Below are 20,762 nucleotides of genomic sequence, written 5' to 3' on the forward strand. Positions count from 1 at the left end.
GAGGAAATGAAGCACAATAATGATATATCTCCCTAACACTGCCGTTGATCAGTATCGATTCCAGAAGATTTGTCCCCCATGTCCAGAATCTGATCCGCTGCTACAAAATTGTGTTGCCGAAAGAACTGCCAAGCATCTGCTGGAGAATCCATTGTTTTTGATGATGGAAGCACCATGTCGCAGGGAACCTGTGGTAGTACCGATGGTCTGAGCCTTTGAGGGCCTCAAACTCTGGGCTGAACTCTCTCCAGCATCTGGACAACTTCATCGAGAAATCATTGAAGATGCTCATCTGACAGCCATAAATTTGGATTGTACCCTTTGTTCTGTAGGCCTTCAGAACTGCCAGTTTGTGTTAAAAGTTCAGGAATCGTACAGTTATGATCCATGGACATTCTCATTTGTTAAGCTTTGGGATGGGTGCCCTATACGCTCTTTCAATCACATACTCCAGAGGATTATTGATGTGAAGGTCATCCTGCCAAAACTAGTAAAAAGAGGCTTCCATGTCTGCACCCTCCATACCTTCCAGAACTCCTAGCAGCCGTATGTTATTCCACCTGGATCGATTTACCTGGTCGTCAATTTGTGGCCCCAGCCACCATTTCCTTGCAAGGAACTTGTACGTTGTTCATTTTTGTAGTACGTTCGGCTTGCCGGTTGATGCAGCTATTAATGTCTTTCATTATATCCTTCACAGTAGTGTTCGTTTCCTGTGTTAGCTGATTAATGGTTTTCATCTCCGCTAAAACTGCCTGCAGCTATGTTGAAGTATCCATCTTCACTGCCGTCTGGAGGATCTGCATGGATTCGATTATCTGGTAGCCACCGGCGAGGCTAAGAACCTTGGGGTCATCTTTGACTCCACACTTTCCGACTCCGCCCACATCTCTGATGTGTCCAAAAAGTCTACCTTCCTACTGCACCTCCTCAGAGGTACTCTGCCTTTCCTCTTCTTACCCCAGAAGCTCATCGTCTCCCAAGCTCTGGTTCTCTCTAGGTTGGACTATCGTAACAGCCTCTTTCTAAATCTACCTGCCTCTACTCTCCACCCTCTGCAACTAATCCAGATTTGTCCTTGGCCTCAAGCCATGGGACCGTATCTCTCCAGCTCTGAAAGCTCTCCATTGGCTCCCAGTGGATGCAAGGATTACATTCAAAACCCTCTGCATTGTTCACAAGGCTTTCTGGGGCCTGGGTCCAAAATACCTTTAGCTTTCCCTCCGCAAATACCTCCCCTCTCGAGCTCTTCGCTCCTCTACTTCCAAATCACTCAGGGTCAGTTGTGTTTCAAAAAAATGAGCTGGGGTAGATCTCGGTTTTCGCCTGGGTCCTCCCTCTGGAACAGCCTCTCTGCAACTCTGAAACTTGAAGAGAACCATCTCCGGTTCCAGAAGCACTCCAAGACCTTCCTCTTTGCTTCTGCCTTTGCCCCCCTCTGCACCGTGCACCTGGCCACCCTCTGTCTTCTGGGCCCAGGTACCTGCTCACCCTGCCACCCTCCCGCACTGCCTCCGGGCCACCCCTTGCACTGGGGTCTGTATCTGTACCCATACAGCCCCCCCTTTTTCTCCCTGCACTTATCAGACATACCCTGTCTGCTGCCTTAAACCCAGCACTTGCCACTTGCTGGCTGCCCTGCCACGGTCACGGTTTTGTTACCTTTATTATTTATTCGTTTATCACTATTAATTTCTCATTTGTTCAGCACTTTCCACTTCTCCCCCCCCTTCCATGCACTTTTCCCCTCTCCCCTCCCATGCACTTGCATGTTCTCAATGTCACTGGGCCTATTAAGATCGTTGTTTTGTTCTCACCTGTTCTCCTCCCTTGCCGCTCTCTGAAACCCTTGTGTACGACCGCAATATAAATAAAATATCAATATAGCGCTCTTTACTCAGGGGTACATCAGGGTTCACAATTGAGAGCCTGCTTGTAGCCTAGAAGAACCTGGTAAGCTTGACACTAACAGCTACCGATAGCTACTTTTGACTCCCCAAACCAACGGATGCTGAACAAACATGTTTATGTGAATTAACTCTGTGCATTTGGGAAAATCTTTAAATAAACATTAGGACACATCTGTATGACATTTAAAAGTAGAAGGGGTCATGAATTATGGACTAAACTATATGTTTGCATCCTTCGTGGAAGTTAGATTTGTGGACCGCTATGTATTAGCTCCTCGTTCCCCGGTGGTAGCTCCTGGTCACTGGTTAATGCTGGATATCCGGGAGCAGCTTTTAGCTCCTGCAATCCAAACTTAATTTTGAGCACTGTTACATCCACATTATCCGCTCCTGATGAATGAATGGGCATATCCAGGGGCGTAGCGGGTCGCAGTACGGATCACAAAATGTTCTCTCACACATCAGCGACAGAATGTCTCAGGAGCTACACAAAGAACAAAACATGCTAGACTACTGCAGTCCAACGTGTAATTTTATGTCTGCCCACACGGATCACTTCATCTCTATCTTGACCTGACCTCAGTTCACAATCTGCAGCAAGAGTGGCCCACCCCACATTTGCCTTTTAGGGAGCTATTTGATGACAATTTCCCTTCATTGTAAAATCTGTTAGGTTAGACCAAGGTGAGGGAAACCGGTTAAACGCTGCCACGTCCATCAGGTCACCATGGGAATTGGTGCATGAGTGCATATCCCGCTCAGTTAATGGATGCATCGTTTTAGGTGCACTGTCAAGCCCACCATATGCCCCAAGGCTGTAGCGGACAGGCCCCGCTTATGCCAGCGTGTCAGGATACGAAGATTGCTGCCACGAACAGTTAAACCACTCATGGCATGAAAGATATTACCATCCACACGTTCCAGCACAAAGGGTCTGTCAGGCAATCGGCGTATTACTAGAAAAAAGCATTGCTGTGGTTTGCCGTTCCAGGCGCACTGGGGGTTGCCATGGCGACGTTGGCACATGACGCGCTTTCAATCACGTCTTCCTGCAATCCGGTCACGTGTACCCCACGTTGCTAGGACGCCAGGATATAACCACGCCTCTAGCTCAGCGCGGCGCTTCTGATCACTTCTTGTGGATTCGTAGCGTTTCTGGTGTCTTGTACTATTTCGTTCCAGACTTTTGTCCGTTATTCGACCTGCTCTTGTCTTGCCCATTGTCTCTGTTGTGCTCTGCTGGTTTTTCGACCCGGACTGCTCCAGGATTGGCTCGTCTTGTTTTGGATTGTGTGCCTCACTACTGACATGGATTTGTTCACGGACCTCCTCGCTCTTGACTCATTGTATTTCCGCTATCTGGCTCCTGCACTGAACACTCTTCCTGCGGTCAAGGTCCTAAGAACTTGCCTTGGGAATTGTAAGGACTTAAATAGGCATCCTCGTGCCGGCGGGAATAGGGTAGAAGTGCTGGACTAGAGACTTCCTTAAAGCACTGTCGAACAGTAGGCGTCCTCGTGCCGTCGGGATAGGATTCTGCATCATCATCCGATGATTCATCTGCTGCCATTCCATAATCAGACGCTTCCTAACAAGGACTTGTCTCCTGGTCACACTGGTAAGATCAGTATTTATTTGTTCCTTGTCAGTGACTGTCATGGTGGTCTTACTCCCTCTCTAATTAGTTTGGTTCTCCTTCTTCAGAGTGTACATCTCCCTTCATGGCTGAGAGGAGCAGTACGGTTCCATCCAGAGACTTTTACCGGCTGTGTCAGGTTGGCTCATTTGACTTCTGTTTTTGCTTAGTGTGTTATGGTCTTAACTCTGTGTTAACCACGCATTGTTTTCCTTGCAGCCATTGGAGTTCCAGTGTGTCCAGTCCATTTTTCAACCAATTGAATGCTCAGCTTGTCCCTTGGTACCTCTGAGTGTTACATTGGTGGGAAGAACTTGCTTCTTCACGAGTTCAACATTCCACCTATCCTTGATCAACCAGGTTATCTGACACAGCGCTCAGCAGTTCTGCCCAGATCAGTGACCCATAGTTTTCTGCTCTTAAATTGTCTCCATGTAGTCCAGCGAGGAGTGCAGTAAGGAGTGCAGCCAGACACTGACAAATTGAAAGATCACCCCGCCCGAGCCAGTTTCATGCAGGGAGGCTTCCCGCAGGACCCACCCAGCGTGTAGGGCAACTGCAGCAGATTACCTCATCATCCCCCAAAGGTATCCCAGCATCAGCGGTTCTCTCTCTCTTTGAACTCAGTTCGCACTCTCCACGTAGCAGCTGCTCCCCGCCCACCCACAACAGCGATGGGGGCTCGCTGCGTTTCTCACTGAGGTAATGCAATCACTATCGACGTGGCCTAGTTATCACTCGTAGCCACCAAGCCTCTCAATCGTTCTTGGTTTGGTTGGTTCGACCTGCTGTACTCAGGACTCTATCAGTGGTCCTCCCTGCCTAACAGACTTATGGGCCCAATGTTTGCTTCAGATGACCCAATAGCTGGATCAGGCTTTGCCAGATCTTATTGGCTCTATGGAGCTTTGAAGGTGAGCCCCACGGTACTAGTGTCATACTCTGCATTGGTGGTTGCAGTACAAGATGGTTAGATCCCCCTTTTGCAGGGCATCTCCAGACTCCTCTGCACCCTCGGTCTAGTTCTCTCTCTTGTCTCGTCTCTTCACTTATTCAACACCCAGGCAAACATTGGGTCCTCTTTTTCCACTCCTCTTTCAACTTTTCGTATTCTCTGCTGGGGATCTATGAATGTATACTGCTTGACCATTTACACACAACCCTTTGTGAAACTCATTTGGGCGCATTTATTTTTGGTTTACTATTATTGTATGCCGGATAACATACAGATCAAAAAATAAAACTGGATAGCGGTTTTGCTTTCATGACTGAACAATTCAAAGAGTGCATGAACGCTACATCATAAACACGCTTGGACAGATTTCTCTCTTAAGTAACCTTATTCAAGCATACTGCCAGGAGCACCATAGTATAGACATGCACTTGATTCAATGAATTGAGAGACCATCAATTTATTAAAGCTACTCAAAAGGAAACAATACCAAAGAACGCACAGGTGACTGAAGGAGCCACTAAGTCCACACGAATGGAGAGAACCCAGGGAACGTGGGCCTCTTTGACTCAATGACATGCAAGCCTACTTCACTCTCCTTCCACACTTAACTAACACCATCCCAGATACAGCCTGCTGTAAAAGACACCCGACTGATGAAATGAAATGATATGAAATGAAATATTTTATTTATATCGCGCTCGTACACAAGTGTTTCAGAGCGCGACCAGGCAAAAAGGGAGGGGAACAAGGGAGAGAAAAAACAGCGATCTTACTAGGCCCACTGACATTTAAGAAAGCGATATAGTAATTTGTAAAGGAAAGGTCCCTCCCATCTTGTGGGGAGGTTCTTCCCAAATAGCAAAATGCACATCGCCCTCGTAAACCGCTTCTCACCTTGGTGCAAGCCTCAATGTGATGCTGGACCATGGGGACCCCAGCCACTGGGAAAAGAGGCTTTGGTACCTCAAAGGAGAGCGGTCGGAACCGTGTACCTGCAAGAAAGAATAAAGCCAAATATAGTTAGTAAACCGCCAAGTGAGGTGCAATTATAAACCATACTGAGACATTCAACTGGTTGGCCAGCAATAATAAAGATCCAAATGCACAAAAGCAGAAACACGTGTGTACAGGCGCGTTAGAATTAACTCATCACATCATATCAATTCTGTTCTTCCTTTGTGATGTATTAAATCATCCAGCCAAAGAGAATATTGTGGTCTATGTAGAGGAATTATTCACAATGAAATCTTAAACTCATATCAACGGAGCCAATCAGAATGGAGCACTGAATACAAAAAGATGGGTGTATACAGTTCCAAATTACAGAGGCCAATGAATGTTACTCAAAGTATATCACTTCCCACTTCCATATGCTAATTGGCACCTATTCCCTGATGCAGGATTCCAACTCTGCCTTCACATACGTTCATTTTACGCTGATGCTCATTGCTATTTTTTATCTAGATTTCCTTCTACTTGGGCATTTAGGCTTTTGGTATTGGCCAGTTTATGTAATGAATGATCACATGCTCATTCAATAACACTTTCCTCCATTCCCTAAGCGTAAATTTCCATATTCCATTTGACATGTGTTCTGATTTTAAAGAGCATTTTATGTGAGGCCTTATTTTGACTGTTCATGAAACCTGGGGTTGACTTTAAATCGTTCTACCTTGAAAAGAAGTCCTTCCTGATGGCCGAGTTCGGCTCCCCAAAATGTACAAGTACATTACAATCCATAGTAAAACAATTATGGAAGTCAATCATTTTACTTTTATGAGCTCTTATGACTGGAACACACGTTCCCCCCTTTTGAAGAGAGTTAACAGCTTGGACGAAATTCTAAAAGCGCATCTGTTTATTCTACTGGTCTATGAGCTTCTGAGCTCCGATATCAGACCCAATGCAAAGCATGTACAAGTTTGGCTCCTCCTTATACAGATAGTATAGCACCCTCCTAACTCGCTCTTCCTACCTCCTCCTCATGACCTCCAGGGCCTCTACGGCAATAAAAATGAGTGATCTGACCGCACTCATTTAAGCATCTTCAGACATTCCGAAGACTTCACTGTTTCGGTTCTATGCGATTATAACGAATAAATTAGATCGAGGGATGATTCACCTAAAACAAAAACGGTGAAAAACATCAATTGTTTTTCCCCCTCTTTGGAGGGGTCCCCCCCTTCCCCAAATCCCCTGTTTCCCTAGGTGTTTAAGGCCAGCCCAACCCCCTGCCCACCAGTTATAAATTTCCTCTCTGTAATTGTTTTCTCTATAATCACTGGATACCGTTGTTTCACCCAAAAAGTAGGCCACATTACGAATTTGGCAGTAAATTGGTGGAAAATACTGCCAAACTCGTTTACCGTTACCACCACTCAGTCCTGTGACATTACGAGCCATGGTAGGGTGCTGTAAATCCCCATTTTGGGAATTCATTTGACTCCATGGACATTTTTGGTGGATTTCTTGCGCTGTAACTTCACAATTTTTGGAAGTTATGGATTCACATACAGTTTTAGCTGGAGATGAAGCCTCCATTTTCCTTCCAAACTTGGATTTTGGAGGTGCTGTAAAAGTGGCAATAATTCTGTTAACATCAAAAAAGTGGCAGTAACAGAATTACCACCTCTATTTTACTGCACCACCAAACTCGTAATGAGGCCCATAGTGTTGTGGAGGTTTACATAAAAATCTTTAATAAAATGTTACGCCATTTTCATCACTTCGGGCCTCATTAGGAGGTTGACAGTGCAGGAAGAAAAAAATAGGTGGAATTACCACTCTAATTCCGCCAGTGGTAATTCCATCAAAAATCCCCAATGAAGTTCTAGGATTTCCAAAAGATGGGGGTTTACACCACCAACCACCACTTGCAATCATGTGGTAAACCCACAGGACCAAGTGGTGCTAACGGTAATTCGGTTCTGCGGCATTATGGCAGATTTACCACTGAAATACTGTCAAACTCGTAATGAGGCCCTTTGGGTCTTTAAAATATGATGTGTGTATTTTGTATATTTATTGTTATTTTGTCAATACCATAACAGTCTACAATAGTAACTGCTTTTATTGAACCATCTGAAATGTCCCCACACGTGTATGAACACATTAGCACACGTTATTGCTTACAAGCAAACAATCACTTGAGCAAGGTTAGAAATTACCACACTTCAATTCAGCAATAACACTTAAGGCTGCACAAGCCCATGTTATCACCCGCTCCCAACATCAGTTTTCATTTATGAATGAACGCATGTTCACACAAACATGTGACATACAAGGAAACAAAAAACGGACCCAATGTAGCACTGTGGGATAAGTGAAGGGCGCTGAACAAAAAGAGCCCCCTTACAGGTCTATGCTAGGCTTGCAACATACCAAAGAATGTGTCAAAAGATTCACAATAGCCGTTACTTCCCAACTTTGTCTATTCTAGACCAGGCCACATTTGGCTTCGAGTCTTGACAGTCCCAAAATACTTTTTCAGAGTTCAAACATGAAAAACATAAAAAATAATCCCAGGTCAAAAAGCCATCAACATTTAACTGGGTGTCTGGAGCCAATCTTGAGACTTCCATGAAGCCCAATTATAAGCATGTATTTATTGCTCCTCTAGACCTGTGGTCGAAGTGAACAGGAACGGTCAGGAGCAGAGTTCCAATACTTTTATTTTTTTACTGTTAACAGTTCCACTACTTTTTGCGGCCATTTTCACCATTCCAGAACTGTTCTTTGTAAAGTCAAAGCACACGTCCCCCCCCCTTTATAGCCCAATAGCACCTACAGCTAAAACGAAATCCGTTTCAACTCAACTCAATTGGCTATCAACCAGCATGGCTACAACACTTGAACAATGGGTTGCACGTTGTTCCTCTCTTGCTTATCCTGTTCCCCACTGGGATCACAGTCCCACTACTATTTTTGGTACACTTCTACAACTGCTCTAAACTGCGTTGCGTAGAAGGTTTGATTCTGAATAGGTTTAGAATAGAACAGGCTTTCTGAAATTCTCATCGACAGTCCCTCCTAAAGGATACACACACACATTCAGGCCATCACAAAACCTTCCTTTTCCGCTTGTAGATCACCCCATCCGCAGGTATGTGGCATTTTTCCTGCTTTCCCCACTACACGATTCCCAATGAAGCCAAAAGGTCTGGATACCCAGGACCGGGGCACAATACGCCAAACTGCTGCCAAACCAGGCACTCAGAGACAGCTACGTTGGCTTTTTTTGGCATCATATACGCACCTAATGACATATGGCGGCCACAGAGTGTCAAGAGGATAGCAGGTGAGAGGTTATTTAGGAACATTTCATTATTTGAAGAAAAATACAAATAAAAACAGGAGCAGAGCAGGCAGAGAAGGGACTGTATGGCAAAGCCATCAGACGGCGTTGTGCCATGAGAAACAGCCTGCATTCTAAACAATCTGACCGGCTATAGCATGCCACCAGGGAGAATTTAAGATTAATGTTTATTGTTGGGGACTGAACTCCATTTGCATATAGGTAACAATAGCAACAAGTCTACATCTGTTCAAAACCATGGCTCCTCGTGGTCCACAAATGTTAAAAATGCACGTGTAGCCTTTTTGTCCACTGCTACTGATGCAGCCAACAAAAACATCCTTTGGCAGACTAGAATGATATACCACAGGGTCTTTTTAAATGCGTCTTCTCTCCATCTTGGTGATGGAGCCCTTACAACATCAATATCAGTGGGGTGCACTGCTGTACAAACACGCCATTGCAGATTACTACTTATGTGATGTGATTTACACCGTGCAGCGCTACCACCCAGGGGCAGTCTCCAGGCACTCACGTTCTGCAAGAAAGAGGACAGGGTTGGTTAGAGTGCTACGATAGGTCAAGAACCAGGAGAAACTGGCGTGTTAGTGTGTGTGTGTTGGGTTGCAGATGGCTTGATTGCTGTCCCTGGCTTGTTGTATCCGTAAAGGTGAGGCCCAATGCCTGTGATGATGTTTGTAAGTGAATGTATGTTATGCTGGGTGTGTGGTTTATGTGTTAAATTGGCTGGTATTTAAGGTTATTGCTGTGCGCACTGGCTTGTTGTGTTTGTAGGGGTAAGGTCCAGTGCCTGGGATTATTGTTGTATGCGAGTGTTCGTTATGTTTGGTGTGCGTTTGTGTGTAGTTTGGCTAGCCCATGTGCATGTATAGTACAAGGGAGGTGTGCAGGAGGGGAGCAGGAGTGGGGTGGTTAGTACACTGAGTACTGTCAAGGCTTTTCTAGGTGGCTAATCTTCATGATTTCATCTAAATGTGACACATGGATAATCTTCCTAATATATATATATTTGTTTGTTTTATTTATTTATATAGCGCTCCAAACCCAGAGGTAGAAGGACGCTTAAAGAAGACTGTTACATCATGTGATATATACATTTTCATAATACAATTATACAGCAATTTGCATAGTTTACAGGCAATGTTACGCAGTTGACAGCGTTCACAAATATTTGAGGGATGGGTAAGTACTACTCTTTGTTCAGAAGCCAACCAATGACATGTTTCCTGAAGATTTGAAAGGACTCAATAGTTTTAATGTTGAGTGGAAGGGTGTTCCAGAGTTGGGAGGCAAGCACTGTGAAACTGGCACCTCTGGCTTATTTTAGGGAGAATCTAGGCACTGTCAGGCATAAGGTGTTAGAAGATCTGGTAGTTCTGTTGGCGGGTTTCATGGGAAATTTATTAGTGAGATACGGTGGGGCTAGGTGGTTTAATGCCATGTATGTGAGGCAAATAGTTTTTTGTCCTATGGAGAGCCATTTGCACGATTTCCTAGCAGTAGAGATGTGCTCTCGCCTGGGGATGTTAAGTGTTTCACGTAGTGCGTTGTTTTGAAGTACCTGTAGTGTGTTAATTATAGATTGGTTAGCACCTAGGTACAGGCTGTTGCAATAGCCCAATTTGGACTGTATGAGGGCTCTGGCGAGAGTGAGGCAACTGTTAGATGATAGGAAGGGTCTACTGGCTCTAATTAGCTTGCCAGTGTAGGGAGAGGCTGAGGTGGTCATGTTGGTTTGTTTGGAGAGGTTAGTGTTGGCATCAAGGTAAAAGCCAAGGGTTTTCACACTTTTAGCAATGGGGATGGTGTGACCATCGATAATGGTGTTATTGTAGTTAGGGCTGAGTTTAGACAAGTTACTGGGGGAGCCGACGATGAGGAGCTCCGTCTTCTCATCATTCAGGCATAGGCCATGGGAGGCCATCCATGCCTGAATGATGGAGAAGATTTCATTAATTCGGGTGACGTCTGCATTGTAGTTGCCTGTGATGGTGAGGAGTATCTGGGTGTCATCTGCGTAATTGGTGTAGGCGACACCCAGACGGTCCAGTTTGTCGAATAGTGGCTTTGTAAATATGTTATACAAAGTAGGGGAGACACAAGAGCATGGGACTCTGCATGCGATAGGGATGGGGTCTGCTGCCGCTGTTGTAGAGAAGACCCTCATGGTTCTGTTAGCCAAAAAGGATTGTATCCATGTGATGGCAGAGGAGGAGAAGTGAGCTGCAGTGGATAGGTGGCTGCAGAGGATTTTGTGATCGACCAAGTCGAAGGCCGCTGAGAGGTCTAAGAGGAGTAGAATAGCAGCATTACCTTTGTCTTTGATTTCATCAATCTGACTTTTGAGGTCAACAAGGGCAGTTTCTGTCCCATGTTGCGGTCTGAAGCCAGACTGACGTATTCCTAGCAGTTGGTTGGATTCCAGGTACTCCTGAATTTGGATGTAGGCGACTCTGTCCAAGATTTTTAACAGGAATGGGACTGTGGTGATGGGTCTGTAATTGGTGGGTATGGCTGGGTCTAGAACCCAAGATTGTTTTATGTTGCTGGGGACTAAGTGATTGGTGAAGGACAGGTTGATCAGTTTGGTGATGAAGGGGGGATAGATCTCTGGCTGCATCTTTTATGATCTGGACGGGACAGCTGTCCCCTTTGCAATTCGAGGGTTTTAAGGAGGTGATGATTTTTTGAACTTCTACAGTAGTTACTTTCTTAAATGTGAAGCCCGACTTGGCGTCGATGGGCGTTGGTGAGCTAGGGTTGGTAAGCTCGTTGCTGGAGAGTTGTTAACGTTTGTCCTCAATTTTACTTTGGAGTCCTGTGACTTTGTTGTTAAGGGCGTTTTGGATGCTGGTGCACCAGGGTTTATCTTTCAAGCAGGTGTCTATAGGTGGATTGGGATTTTCTAGTTCTTTTAGAATTTTAAATAGTTCTTTGGTGCAGGACCCAGCCTGCGCTATCCTGATGTTATAGGCATCTTTTTTAGTGTGAATTATCTCGCTTTTATATAGAGAAGATATATTTGCAAGATTTGATTTATTTTCCGCTGAAGGATTGGTTTTCCATAGGAGTTGTACCTTAGCTTTCTTTTTTCTAAGTAGCTTGAGTTCAGGGGTGTACCACGAGTTCAGATGAGCTCTTGGTTTATCTTTGCGCAATTTCAGTGGGGCAATGGTATCAATAGCATTGGCCACGGAGTCATTGAAGGTGTCAATCAGCAGGTTTAGATCAGCATTGGCTGGTAGTGCATTAAGGGTGGGTAGGACCAGGGGTAATAGGGCCTCGGCAGTAATGTTGCGTTTGTTTCTGGTCGGGAAGGCTGGTGCCATGGGGCACTTTTTGGGTACTACATGATTGATGTTAACTTCAAGTAGGACGAGATAGTGGTCCGTCCATGCAAGAGGTTGGGGGTCCTTGCAGATGATGTTACAGTTGAGAGTCGCTACCCAGTCAATAATTCTACCTTTCTGGTGGGCGGGTAGGACATTGAATTGTGCAAAGCCATACTCTGTTAGGGCATTGGCTAGGGATGAGGCAGGGGCGTCATTGGGGTCGTGGTAACCAAGGTTAAAGTCTCTGAGGATGATAATTTGTGCTAGGGGCTTGGAGTTTTCAGCAATGAGCGAGGTGATGTCTTCTTCAAAGACTCCTGGGGAGCATGGGGGTCTATATATAAGGTGAAAGGTGATCGTGCTTGTGGGGGAGGTTTGCAACTTGACTGAGTAGCTCACAGGATTTGAGTGATACGGAGGAGACTGATCTAAAGTCTAAAGATGATTTTAGAGATGATTGCTATGCCTCCTCCCTTGGAGTTGGGTCCGTCGGCTCTGAGGATAGAATATTTGTCAGGAATGGCTAGCGAGAAGTATGGGCCGGACGCTTCATGTGGCCAGGTTTCAGTTAAGGCTACGAAGTCGAGATCATTAGTTAGTATGATGTTGGCGATTTCTGTAGGGTGAGCAGCAAGGGATCCGACATTAAGAAGGGCTCCTTTTAGTGGGAGTAGCTTGGGCTTAATGGGTGCCTTATGTTTCTTGTTGGTTTTGGTATTGTGATTGGCAGTAGGCCTGCTGGTTGTAAGGGTGCCTAGCCTATTGTTGCGGGCTGCAAGGTTGGGATTGATCGTGCGGATGGGTCCTGGGGGGGTTGGGTACGGCGGAGGGCTTGTGTTCAGTTTGGTGTAGTTCGGCTTAGTAGTAGGTGAGGCGCTGCCTGGGACACTAGGTCTAAGGTAGTCGAGAGTTTTGATGGTGTTGGCTGGGAGGCCATCGTTTTTGGGGGAGGTAAGGTGCGAATGGTAGCTAGTTGGGAAGGGAGGCAGGGATGGTAGGAAGGGCGTCGGGCAAGGGATAGGGAAGTGTCTTGGACATCCAAGTTTGGCTAGGCCATCCTTAAAGGCTATGCAATTATTGCCGCTGCACGGTACGTTGTCCAGAGTGACACAAAAGGGGGAACATGATAAGAGCGAACCAGGTGATCATTGTGTGGCTACAAGGTTACGTAATGTAGGTAGCCCGAGTTGTAGGGCTAGTTGGATGAGCAGCACAGGCTAGGGCTGACAAATAGTCAACTGTGGTCTGGGTCGGGGGTGGGTCTATAGGACTATCTTAGTCCTAGCTAAGGGTGGTATGTGCATAGGGTAGGGCATCACCTAGATTTGATGTACCATTCTAGGCAAGAAGTCAATGAGTGAAGCAACATCCAGATTTGAGGTAACATTCATGGGCTAAAATACAGAGAGGCAACACCTAGGTTATAAGTAATACACTTAGGCTAGAATGCAGTGGGGCAGCATCTAGGTTCAAGAAAGTACACTTTAGACTAAAATGCAGTGGGGCAGCGCCTAGGCTCAAAGCAATACACTTAGGCTAAAATGCAGTGGGTTAGCATCGAGGTGCAAGATCGATCTGTCAGCTGTTCCCACTCATCAGCCAACAGGGTGGTTTCTGGGAGAGAAGTCGCTCATCTACTAAGCACACATGCTCCACTCCCAGGTAGGGCCAGTTTCGGACAGATTGAGATGCCATCTTCCATGATGTTCCTTCCTCTCCTTACTTTTATATGGAACCATCAGGGGATAAGGAGCCAATACAACTTTGGAGTACAATGGGTCCTTTAGCTAATGCTGTGCAATGCCATAGAGTGTTCCAAGGATAATGCATGTACTGTGGTTCTAAGGGGCACTGAGTTAAGGGGTTTTCCCCAACGTTGGCCCGTGGAGTTTTGGAAACAACAACTCCCGATACTAGAAGTGTCAAGGGCTCCGGGGCTGTTTTCAAGACCCATGAAACAAAAGAAGAACAGTCACTTGTGGCTGCCGAAGCTTCTGGGATAGAACTTTTGGTAATGGAGCTGGTATTATTGATCAATGGGGTGCACCAAGTAACCATAACTGCTCTAGTAGATTCAGGAGCTGCTGGAGTGTTCATTGATGACAACTGGGCCTCCATGTACAGGATACACTGGAATCTCCAGAGACAGAGCCCAAACCATTGAGGGAATAGATGAATCATTGTTGGCCATGGGTCTTGTGAATGAACATACTCATGCCGTTAGAATGAGGATGGCAAGCCATCATGAATCAGCGTCATTTGTTCTCATCAAAACTGCACATTTCCCAATAGTAATTGGTCTAACCTGGCTCCAAAACACATAACCCCTACACCAACTGGAGGGCATGTTCCTTCTTGCTTGGTTCTGAATATAGCATTGAGAACTGCTTTTGGAAAGGCACCAGAGTTTCTGGCAAAGCAGGAGGCAGATCCTAGTCTCTCCTGTACACTTATTGGCATAACACACGAAATACCACAGAAGTAAAATGAACACCTGGATGACTTTTTGGAGCACCAGGAGAAATGCTTCCCGCCCCATTGCATATAGGATACTGCGACTGACCTCGCAAACTCCATAGTACCCTTTCAGGGCATGTACATCCTTTCTGTCCATAAAAACGTGGCACTGAGATCTTATCTATATGCCAATTTAAAGACCGGGTTGTTCCAAGAGTCATAATCCCCAGGAGGGGATTCCCTGTTCTTCATGCAAAGGAAAGACTCTGCCTAGCTCCAACCGAGCCTGCACTACAAAGGTGTTCACAAAGTTAGAGCTGGCAAGGAGTAAAAATGGCCTTCAACACTCCCAATGGACACTACAAGTACAAGGTACTGCCTGTTGCGCTAGCATTTGCCCTTGCTGTGCATCAGCAGATTAGGGACCATATTTCTGCTGATTTACTTCAGCATAGTCATGTTAATGGACGAGATCTGAAAATATTCATAGTCCGTCAAAATGCATACCTCCCAGGTGCTAGAAGTCTTACGACATCTAAAACTACACCAACTGCTGGCCAAATTTGAAAAATGTGAGTTTGATCACTCTTACCACCTTTTAGGGTTTGATACTTTTGGAGACTACCACTACCATGGGCCTAAGCATCATTTCAGCTATTCTTGACTGGCCCCAACCAGTGTCTAAAGCACGTCCAACGATTCCTAGGCTTAGCAAATTTGCATTAAGTTTATTCCTCATTTTCCACACAAGATGGCTCTGCTTAAAAAAAGGTAACACCTTTCCTTTGGTCTACAGGTTCCAAGGAAGACTTTGTTTTGTTGTAAAGGGCTTTTACGGAGACTCCTATTCTCAATCCAGAACAACAAACCCCTTTATCCGATAAGCGGATGCCTCAGATAAAGCTTTGGGGGCAGTATTTAAACAACTTCAGACAGACTCCAAAGAACATCTAGTGGCATATTAGTCATAAACCCTAACAAATGGCAAAGAAAACTATTCTGAACTGCTTTCTGAAATGCCGGTCTAGAATGGAGATATCTGGGCTTGGGTGTGCACTACCCGACAGAGATCTGCACAGATAACAGGAATCTGCCAGTGTCACAGCACATGGAATTTATGAACAGTCGCCAGGCCCGATGGGTAATTTTCTTTACCAGTATAAACTTCTTCACTTACATACCCAGACAAAACACCATGGTGGATGCCTTACCACACCAATTCTCCAAGGAAGAAGAACACAGACCTCCAGGGGAAATAGTATTGAAGGACAAGCGATTTATTTTCTTGGTCACTACATTTCTCATAGTGAAAGTAGCCAACCTAGAATCATGGACTAAGACTCCACTAAGGATGCAAGGATCTCTCCTTAAGGCCAATCTCGTTTTCATACCTTCAAAGGAACTAGGGTCTAGGTGCCATGAACCCGGAGTCTTATCGCGGCATTGCTGCCACCAGAACTTATCAAACGTCATTTTTGGTAGCCAACTTTGGCTTCAGGTGTTTAGGATTAGGTTTCCTACTGTATCATGTGTACTCAAGCCAAGACACCACAATCTCATTCAGCGGGACATCTTCTGCTACCAGAACATTGCTCTTCACCCTGGCCAGTCAGTTCTACTGACTTTCTTACTGACCTGCCCCCGGTGGGAGACAACACAGTCATTATGGTCACCATAGATGCCTTCAGGTCCAACTGGGATCCTTCCTATCATCTATCTTCCTCTCTACCTGTGGGGTATCCCAGGGGTCTAACCTCTCACCCTGGCTCTTCAACCAATACCTGGCAACTCTCGCCCACTGCATTGCCATTTTCTGCTCAAATTTCCACTGCTACGCTGATGACACAACTCATTTTCCGGCTGCCCTCAGCCACCTCCTCTCCCTCTCTCATCTCTGACTGCCTAACTGCCATTCAAGATTGGTGTTCCGCCAATGATCTTTGTCTGAATGCCAGCAAGAATGAGATCCTCCTCATCGGCACACCATCTTCATCCTTCTCCCTCACCCTCTGGCCGTCCTCCCTTGGGCCTCCTCCTACCCCTACCTGCGAGGCTAAGAACCTCGGGTCATCTTTGACTCCACACTTTCCTTCTCCGCCCATATCCGAGGTCCCTTTAGTCAAACTTCCTAATGCACCTCCTCAGAGGTACTCTGCCTTTCCTCTCCTTCCCTCAGAAGCTCGGTGTCTCCCAAGATCTGGTTCTCTCTAGGTTGGACTATTGTAACAGCCTCTTTCTAAATCTACCTGCCTCTACTCTCCGTCCTCTGCAACTTATCCAGAACAGGACTGTGAGACATGTCTTTGGCCTCAAGCCCTGGGATTGTATCTCTCCAGCCCTGAAATCTCTCCATTGGCTCCCAGTGGATGCAAGGCTTAAATTCAAAACCCTCTGCATTGTCGACAAGGCTTTCTGGGGCCTGGGTCCAAAATACCTTCAGTAGTCCCTCCGCAAATAACACCCCTCTCGAGCTCTTCTATCCTCCTCTACCTCCAACTCCCTCGGGGTTAATCGTTTTTTGAAGAAACGAGCTGGGGGTAGACCTCTGTCTTCGGCTCGGGCCTCTCTCTGGAACAGCCTCCCTGCCAATCTAAAAGTTGAGGAGAACCATCTCCAGTTCCAGAAGAACCTCAAGACCTTCCTCTTTGCTTCCGCCTTTGCTCCCCCTCTCCCCTGCTGATCTGCTCTCTCTTGGCACTGTGCACCTGGCCACCCTCCGTCCCCTGGACCCAGGTACCTGCTCACCCTGCCACCCTCCTGCACTGCCTCCTGGCCACTCCTTGCACTGGGGACTGCATCTGTACCCTTACACCCCAACCCCATTTTTCTTCTTTTTCTGCACTTATCAGACTTACCCATTCTGCTGCCTTAAACACAGTACTTGCCACTTGCTGGCTGCACTGCCACTGTTTATTGCCTCCATTTTCTATTTATTTATTATTATTTATCTGCTCTCCTCTGCTCTGCACTTTCCACTCTCCCCCTTCCATGCACTTTTTCCCCCTTTTCCCATTCCCATGCACTTGTGCATTCTCAATGTCACTGGGCCTAGTAAGCTCATTGTTGTTGTTGTTGTTGTTGTGTTTGTGTTCTCCCCTGTTCCCCTCCCTTGCCTAGTCACGCTCTGAAACACTTGGTTGTACGAGCGCGATACAAATAAAATATATCACTAAAATGGATCATTGTATACTGTTGAAAATTCCATGAGTAAAAACGGCTAGGGTCTTCTTGACCGATGGGATTGGACGGAGCACCCTTAACAATAATATCAGAGCGAGACACCCAGTATATATCCTGTTTTAGGTCCAAACTCTGTAAGGCCTTAGGAATCACAAGGGCATTATCTTTCATATTTTCAGGTTTCAACCTGATAGTAATGGGTGAACATAGAAACCTTCGAACAATGCAGCCTGTGATTTTGGTTAGTCTGTATGACAACTGGGTTACCTTGCGGTCTACTGTGTTTTCATCTAACATTAGTGTGCGTTCAGCAAAAGGCCAGAACCCTTTTCATGTCCTAGGAGTTTCATCCTGCAGCAACTCTTTCGGTACCGCCATTCCAGCTCTAGACTAGAAGCCTTGCTGCATAACATCGAACTGGGTCACAAAACTACCCTAAAAAACCTCAAGATTGTTTGGAGACATGTTAAAACCAATGCCAACCAAAGATCCTTCACACCAAAGGACAAAGTAGGAGATCATGTGTAGCTGTCAACTTATTAGCCCCCTACTCATCTTGTTCCTTCCAAACCATCTTCCAAATACTTCAGGCCCATTCCTGTCGTGGAAGTTATCAATCCTAAGCCTACAAGGTATACCTTTCCCCTTCATGAAAGCAAATCCAGCAAGAAATTACATATCTGTATTAAAAGGATATCGTCTACATTTATTTGCTCATAAACACTGCCTCCCTCCGACACAGATTCACTGTGATGGTCAACCGGAATTTGACATTTCCTTCCTCATCACTCTTCTTCCTCTTGGGCTCTCCAGTCCTCTTCTTTTTCTCTTTACCTGGCTCCAGTTCCACACACATCTAGTCTTTGGTCTTCCAGTCTCTAGCCCTCCATAACTGCACCTCACATAAATACAGACTTGGTTCCAGCTTGGCTACTCACTTCCCAGAAGAGTTAATTCGGTATCCCTACAAAATATCCCCACCAAAAATATTGCCGTACATATGGCCGTTTGTCTCGCCACAGGCGATATTTTTGGGGGGGGGGATAATTTGTGGGAGTGGGGATTGCGGGAGTTTCACCGATATGACAATATTTTTGTGTCGCAGTATTTTTGCGGGCATATTAACACATGCAACCGTTAATTCTTCATCAAGCACTCCAGTGGTATGCAGGTCTCCTCCGCCCCTACCCGTGCTAGGCGTTTCCTTCTTGATGGGTCCTTCGCTTCCAGTGATCCTCCATCTATCGGCTGTTCCCACTCATCCAACTCATCGATGCCCACTTCCAATTCATCACTTTACTGTGGGATGCTGGCTCTGGGAGGCTATCCAACGAGATGGGATTCTGTACCTTGCACTTTTCTCTCCCGTGGACTGCCATCCCTGGGGTGCCCCCACACCAACCGAGAGGTTTCCTGCACCAGGTTCCTGCTGCCCAAGTGCCTGCTGCCTCCCTGACTCACTGCCTTTCATAGATACGTGTGTATAATAGCATCATAATAAAACCATACAAGTCTGTGCCGTCAGTTGCACCCCTTACCTGCACCAGTCTGACCCTGTGCATGTTACCCAAAGAAATATTAGGATGAGGAGATCTGTTGGGAAGGGGGACACGCTCTTCCTGCACCCCCAGGCACTTTAAAATAAGCCAAAGGCTGGCATCGGTAATGTAAGGGACCAGAGGGACCTCACAGGCAGCTTCCCAATCATATTATTGTACATTTTGTAGGTGTGTAGTGTACATGCGAGAATAGCAGCCATCTTAGATACTAACAGCCATAGTGTGGGACAAAGCTTAAACGTGGTGCGGCAGTCAGCACCCCAAGCCTAGGCCGCGAACATGAGCAAAGGAATAGGTTGTATCCCGGGCACCGATGAGAAAGGCCAGAGCTACACAGATCTATAAACCCTTCATTGTCCTAAAATGTTGGCAACCTTTGCATCCTGGGAAGAATGTGCCCTGCAAGGCCACGGGAGGAGGGCTGAGTGTCTGTGAACAGTGCTGTCCCATGAGAAGGAGGACACAGGCCTCCAACCCCCACCAGTCACAATCCTAAATTATAGTACCCAAATGCCCTGGCTTTGGGACACCTGAATTCCAGTGTACCAGATAACCCTCAACCCCCCTCCATAAACCTGTTTGACTCCCGATCGATCAAAAAGATCAGAAAGCAGGGCCTTCCTTCCTTCACTTCTAGGTCACGTGATTTGTGCTGAGAGGTGCAGGAAGGGATGAAATTATAGCCCAGAACGAGGGTGGGAGACCTTGGAGAAATGCCAGCCTGTCTGGGAGCGAGTGAAGTGTGCGAGTTAGTATGACCTTGGCTTTCCCCCTGGGTCCCTGTCTGTTCGTACCAGTTGCACCGTTACATAGAAATAGATGGGTCTTTCTTAGTTAGCAATATAATGGTTATTTGGCTGTCTGCTGACCAATGACGACTGCAACATCACCCACGTGGAAAAAGATGAATGGACGAGGCTGGGACCAATGGCCTGGCACTCCCTAAGGAGCAGGTGACTTATTTGTAGGGTCTCACCATCCAGCACCACAGGTTTCTACTGTATGTGATGATGTCGCCGATGACACGATTTACCTTTTTAACGTGCTGCTCATGAAGATTTTGCCAGAACGTTCTGCTGCAGCAGAGTTCTTTGTTGGTGCTTTTTTCCTTTTGTGTGGAAATAAAACTTGTTTTCCTTGCAAGAAGTGTATTGGGCCTTTTTCCTTAGTGGGTTGTATCTGCAAACTCTGGAGGTGCGCTTTCTCCCACCCGTTTAGCACAGCAATGTGAGCTCCACCAATGAAGGGAGTACCATGTGTTCTCCCTACTACACCGCTCCTCGAGTTTGAGATTCTACTGGCTGGTGGCTGCCACTTTATCCTCCTTGCAGCACGTCTGCACTGTGTACCACCTGCTGTGTCGGTCTTTCAACTCAAGCTACTGGATGGGTATTGGTGCCCTGGACTGATACGGTTAG

At 46.2% G+C, this 20,762-nt stretch overlaps 1 protein-coding gene across 2 annotated transcripts in view; it reads right to left on the reverse strand.

Annotated features, from left to right (window-relative positions):
• The window catches only part of GMPPA (GDP-mannose pyrophosphorylase A), a 191,947-nt gene that overhangs the window by 148,832 nt on the left and 22,353 nt on the right, over nucleotides 1–20,762 (reverse strand). For both annotated transcript variants that reach the window (XM_069616877.1, XM_069616878.1), the window contains exon 3: nucleotides 5,396–5,493. In XM_069616877.1, coding sequence (XP_069472978.1) covers nucleotides 5,396–5,493 — 98 coding nt within the window. The remainder of the gene's footprint in view (nucleotides 1–5,395; nucleotides 5,494–20,762) is intronic.

The sequence above is a fragment of the Ambystoma mexicanum genome, chromosome 9 (assembly GCF_040938575.1).
Source record: "Ambystoma mexicanum isolate Mex_15411 chromosome 9, UKY_AmexF1_1, whole genome shotgun sequence".
In the NCBI taxonomy this organism is placed as follows: Eukaryota; Metazoa; Chordata; class Amphibia; order Caudata; family Ambystomatidae; genus Ambystoma; species Ambystoma mexicanum.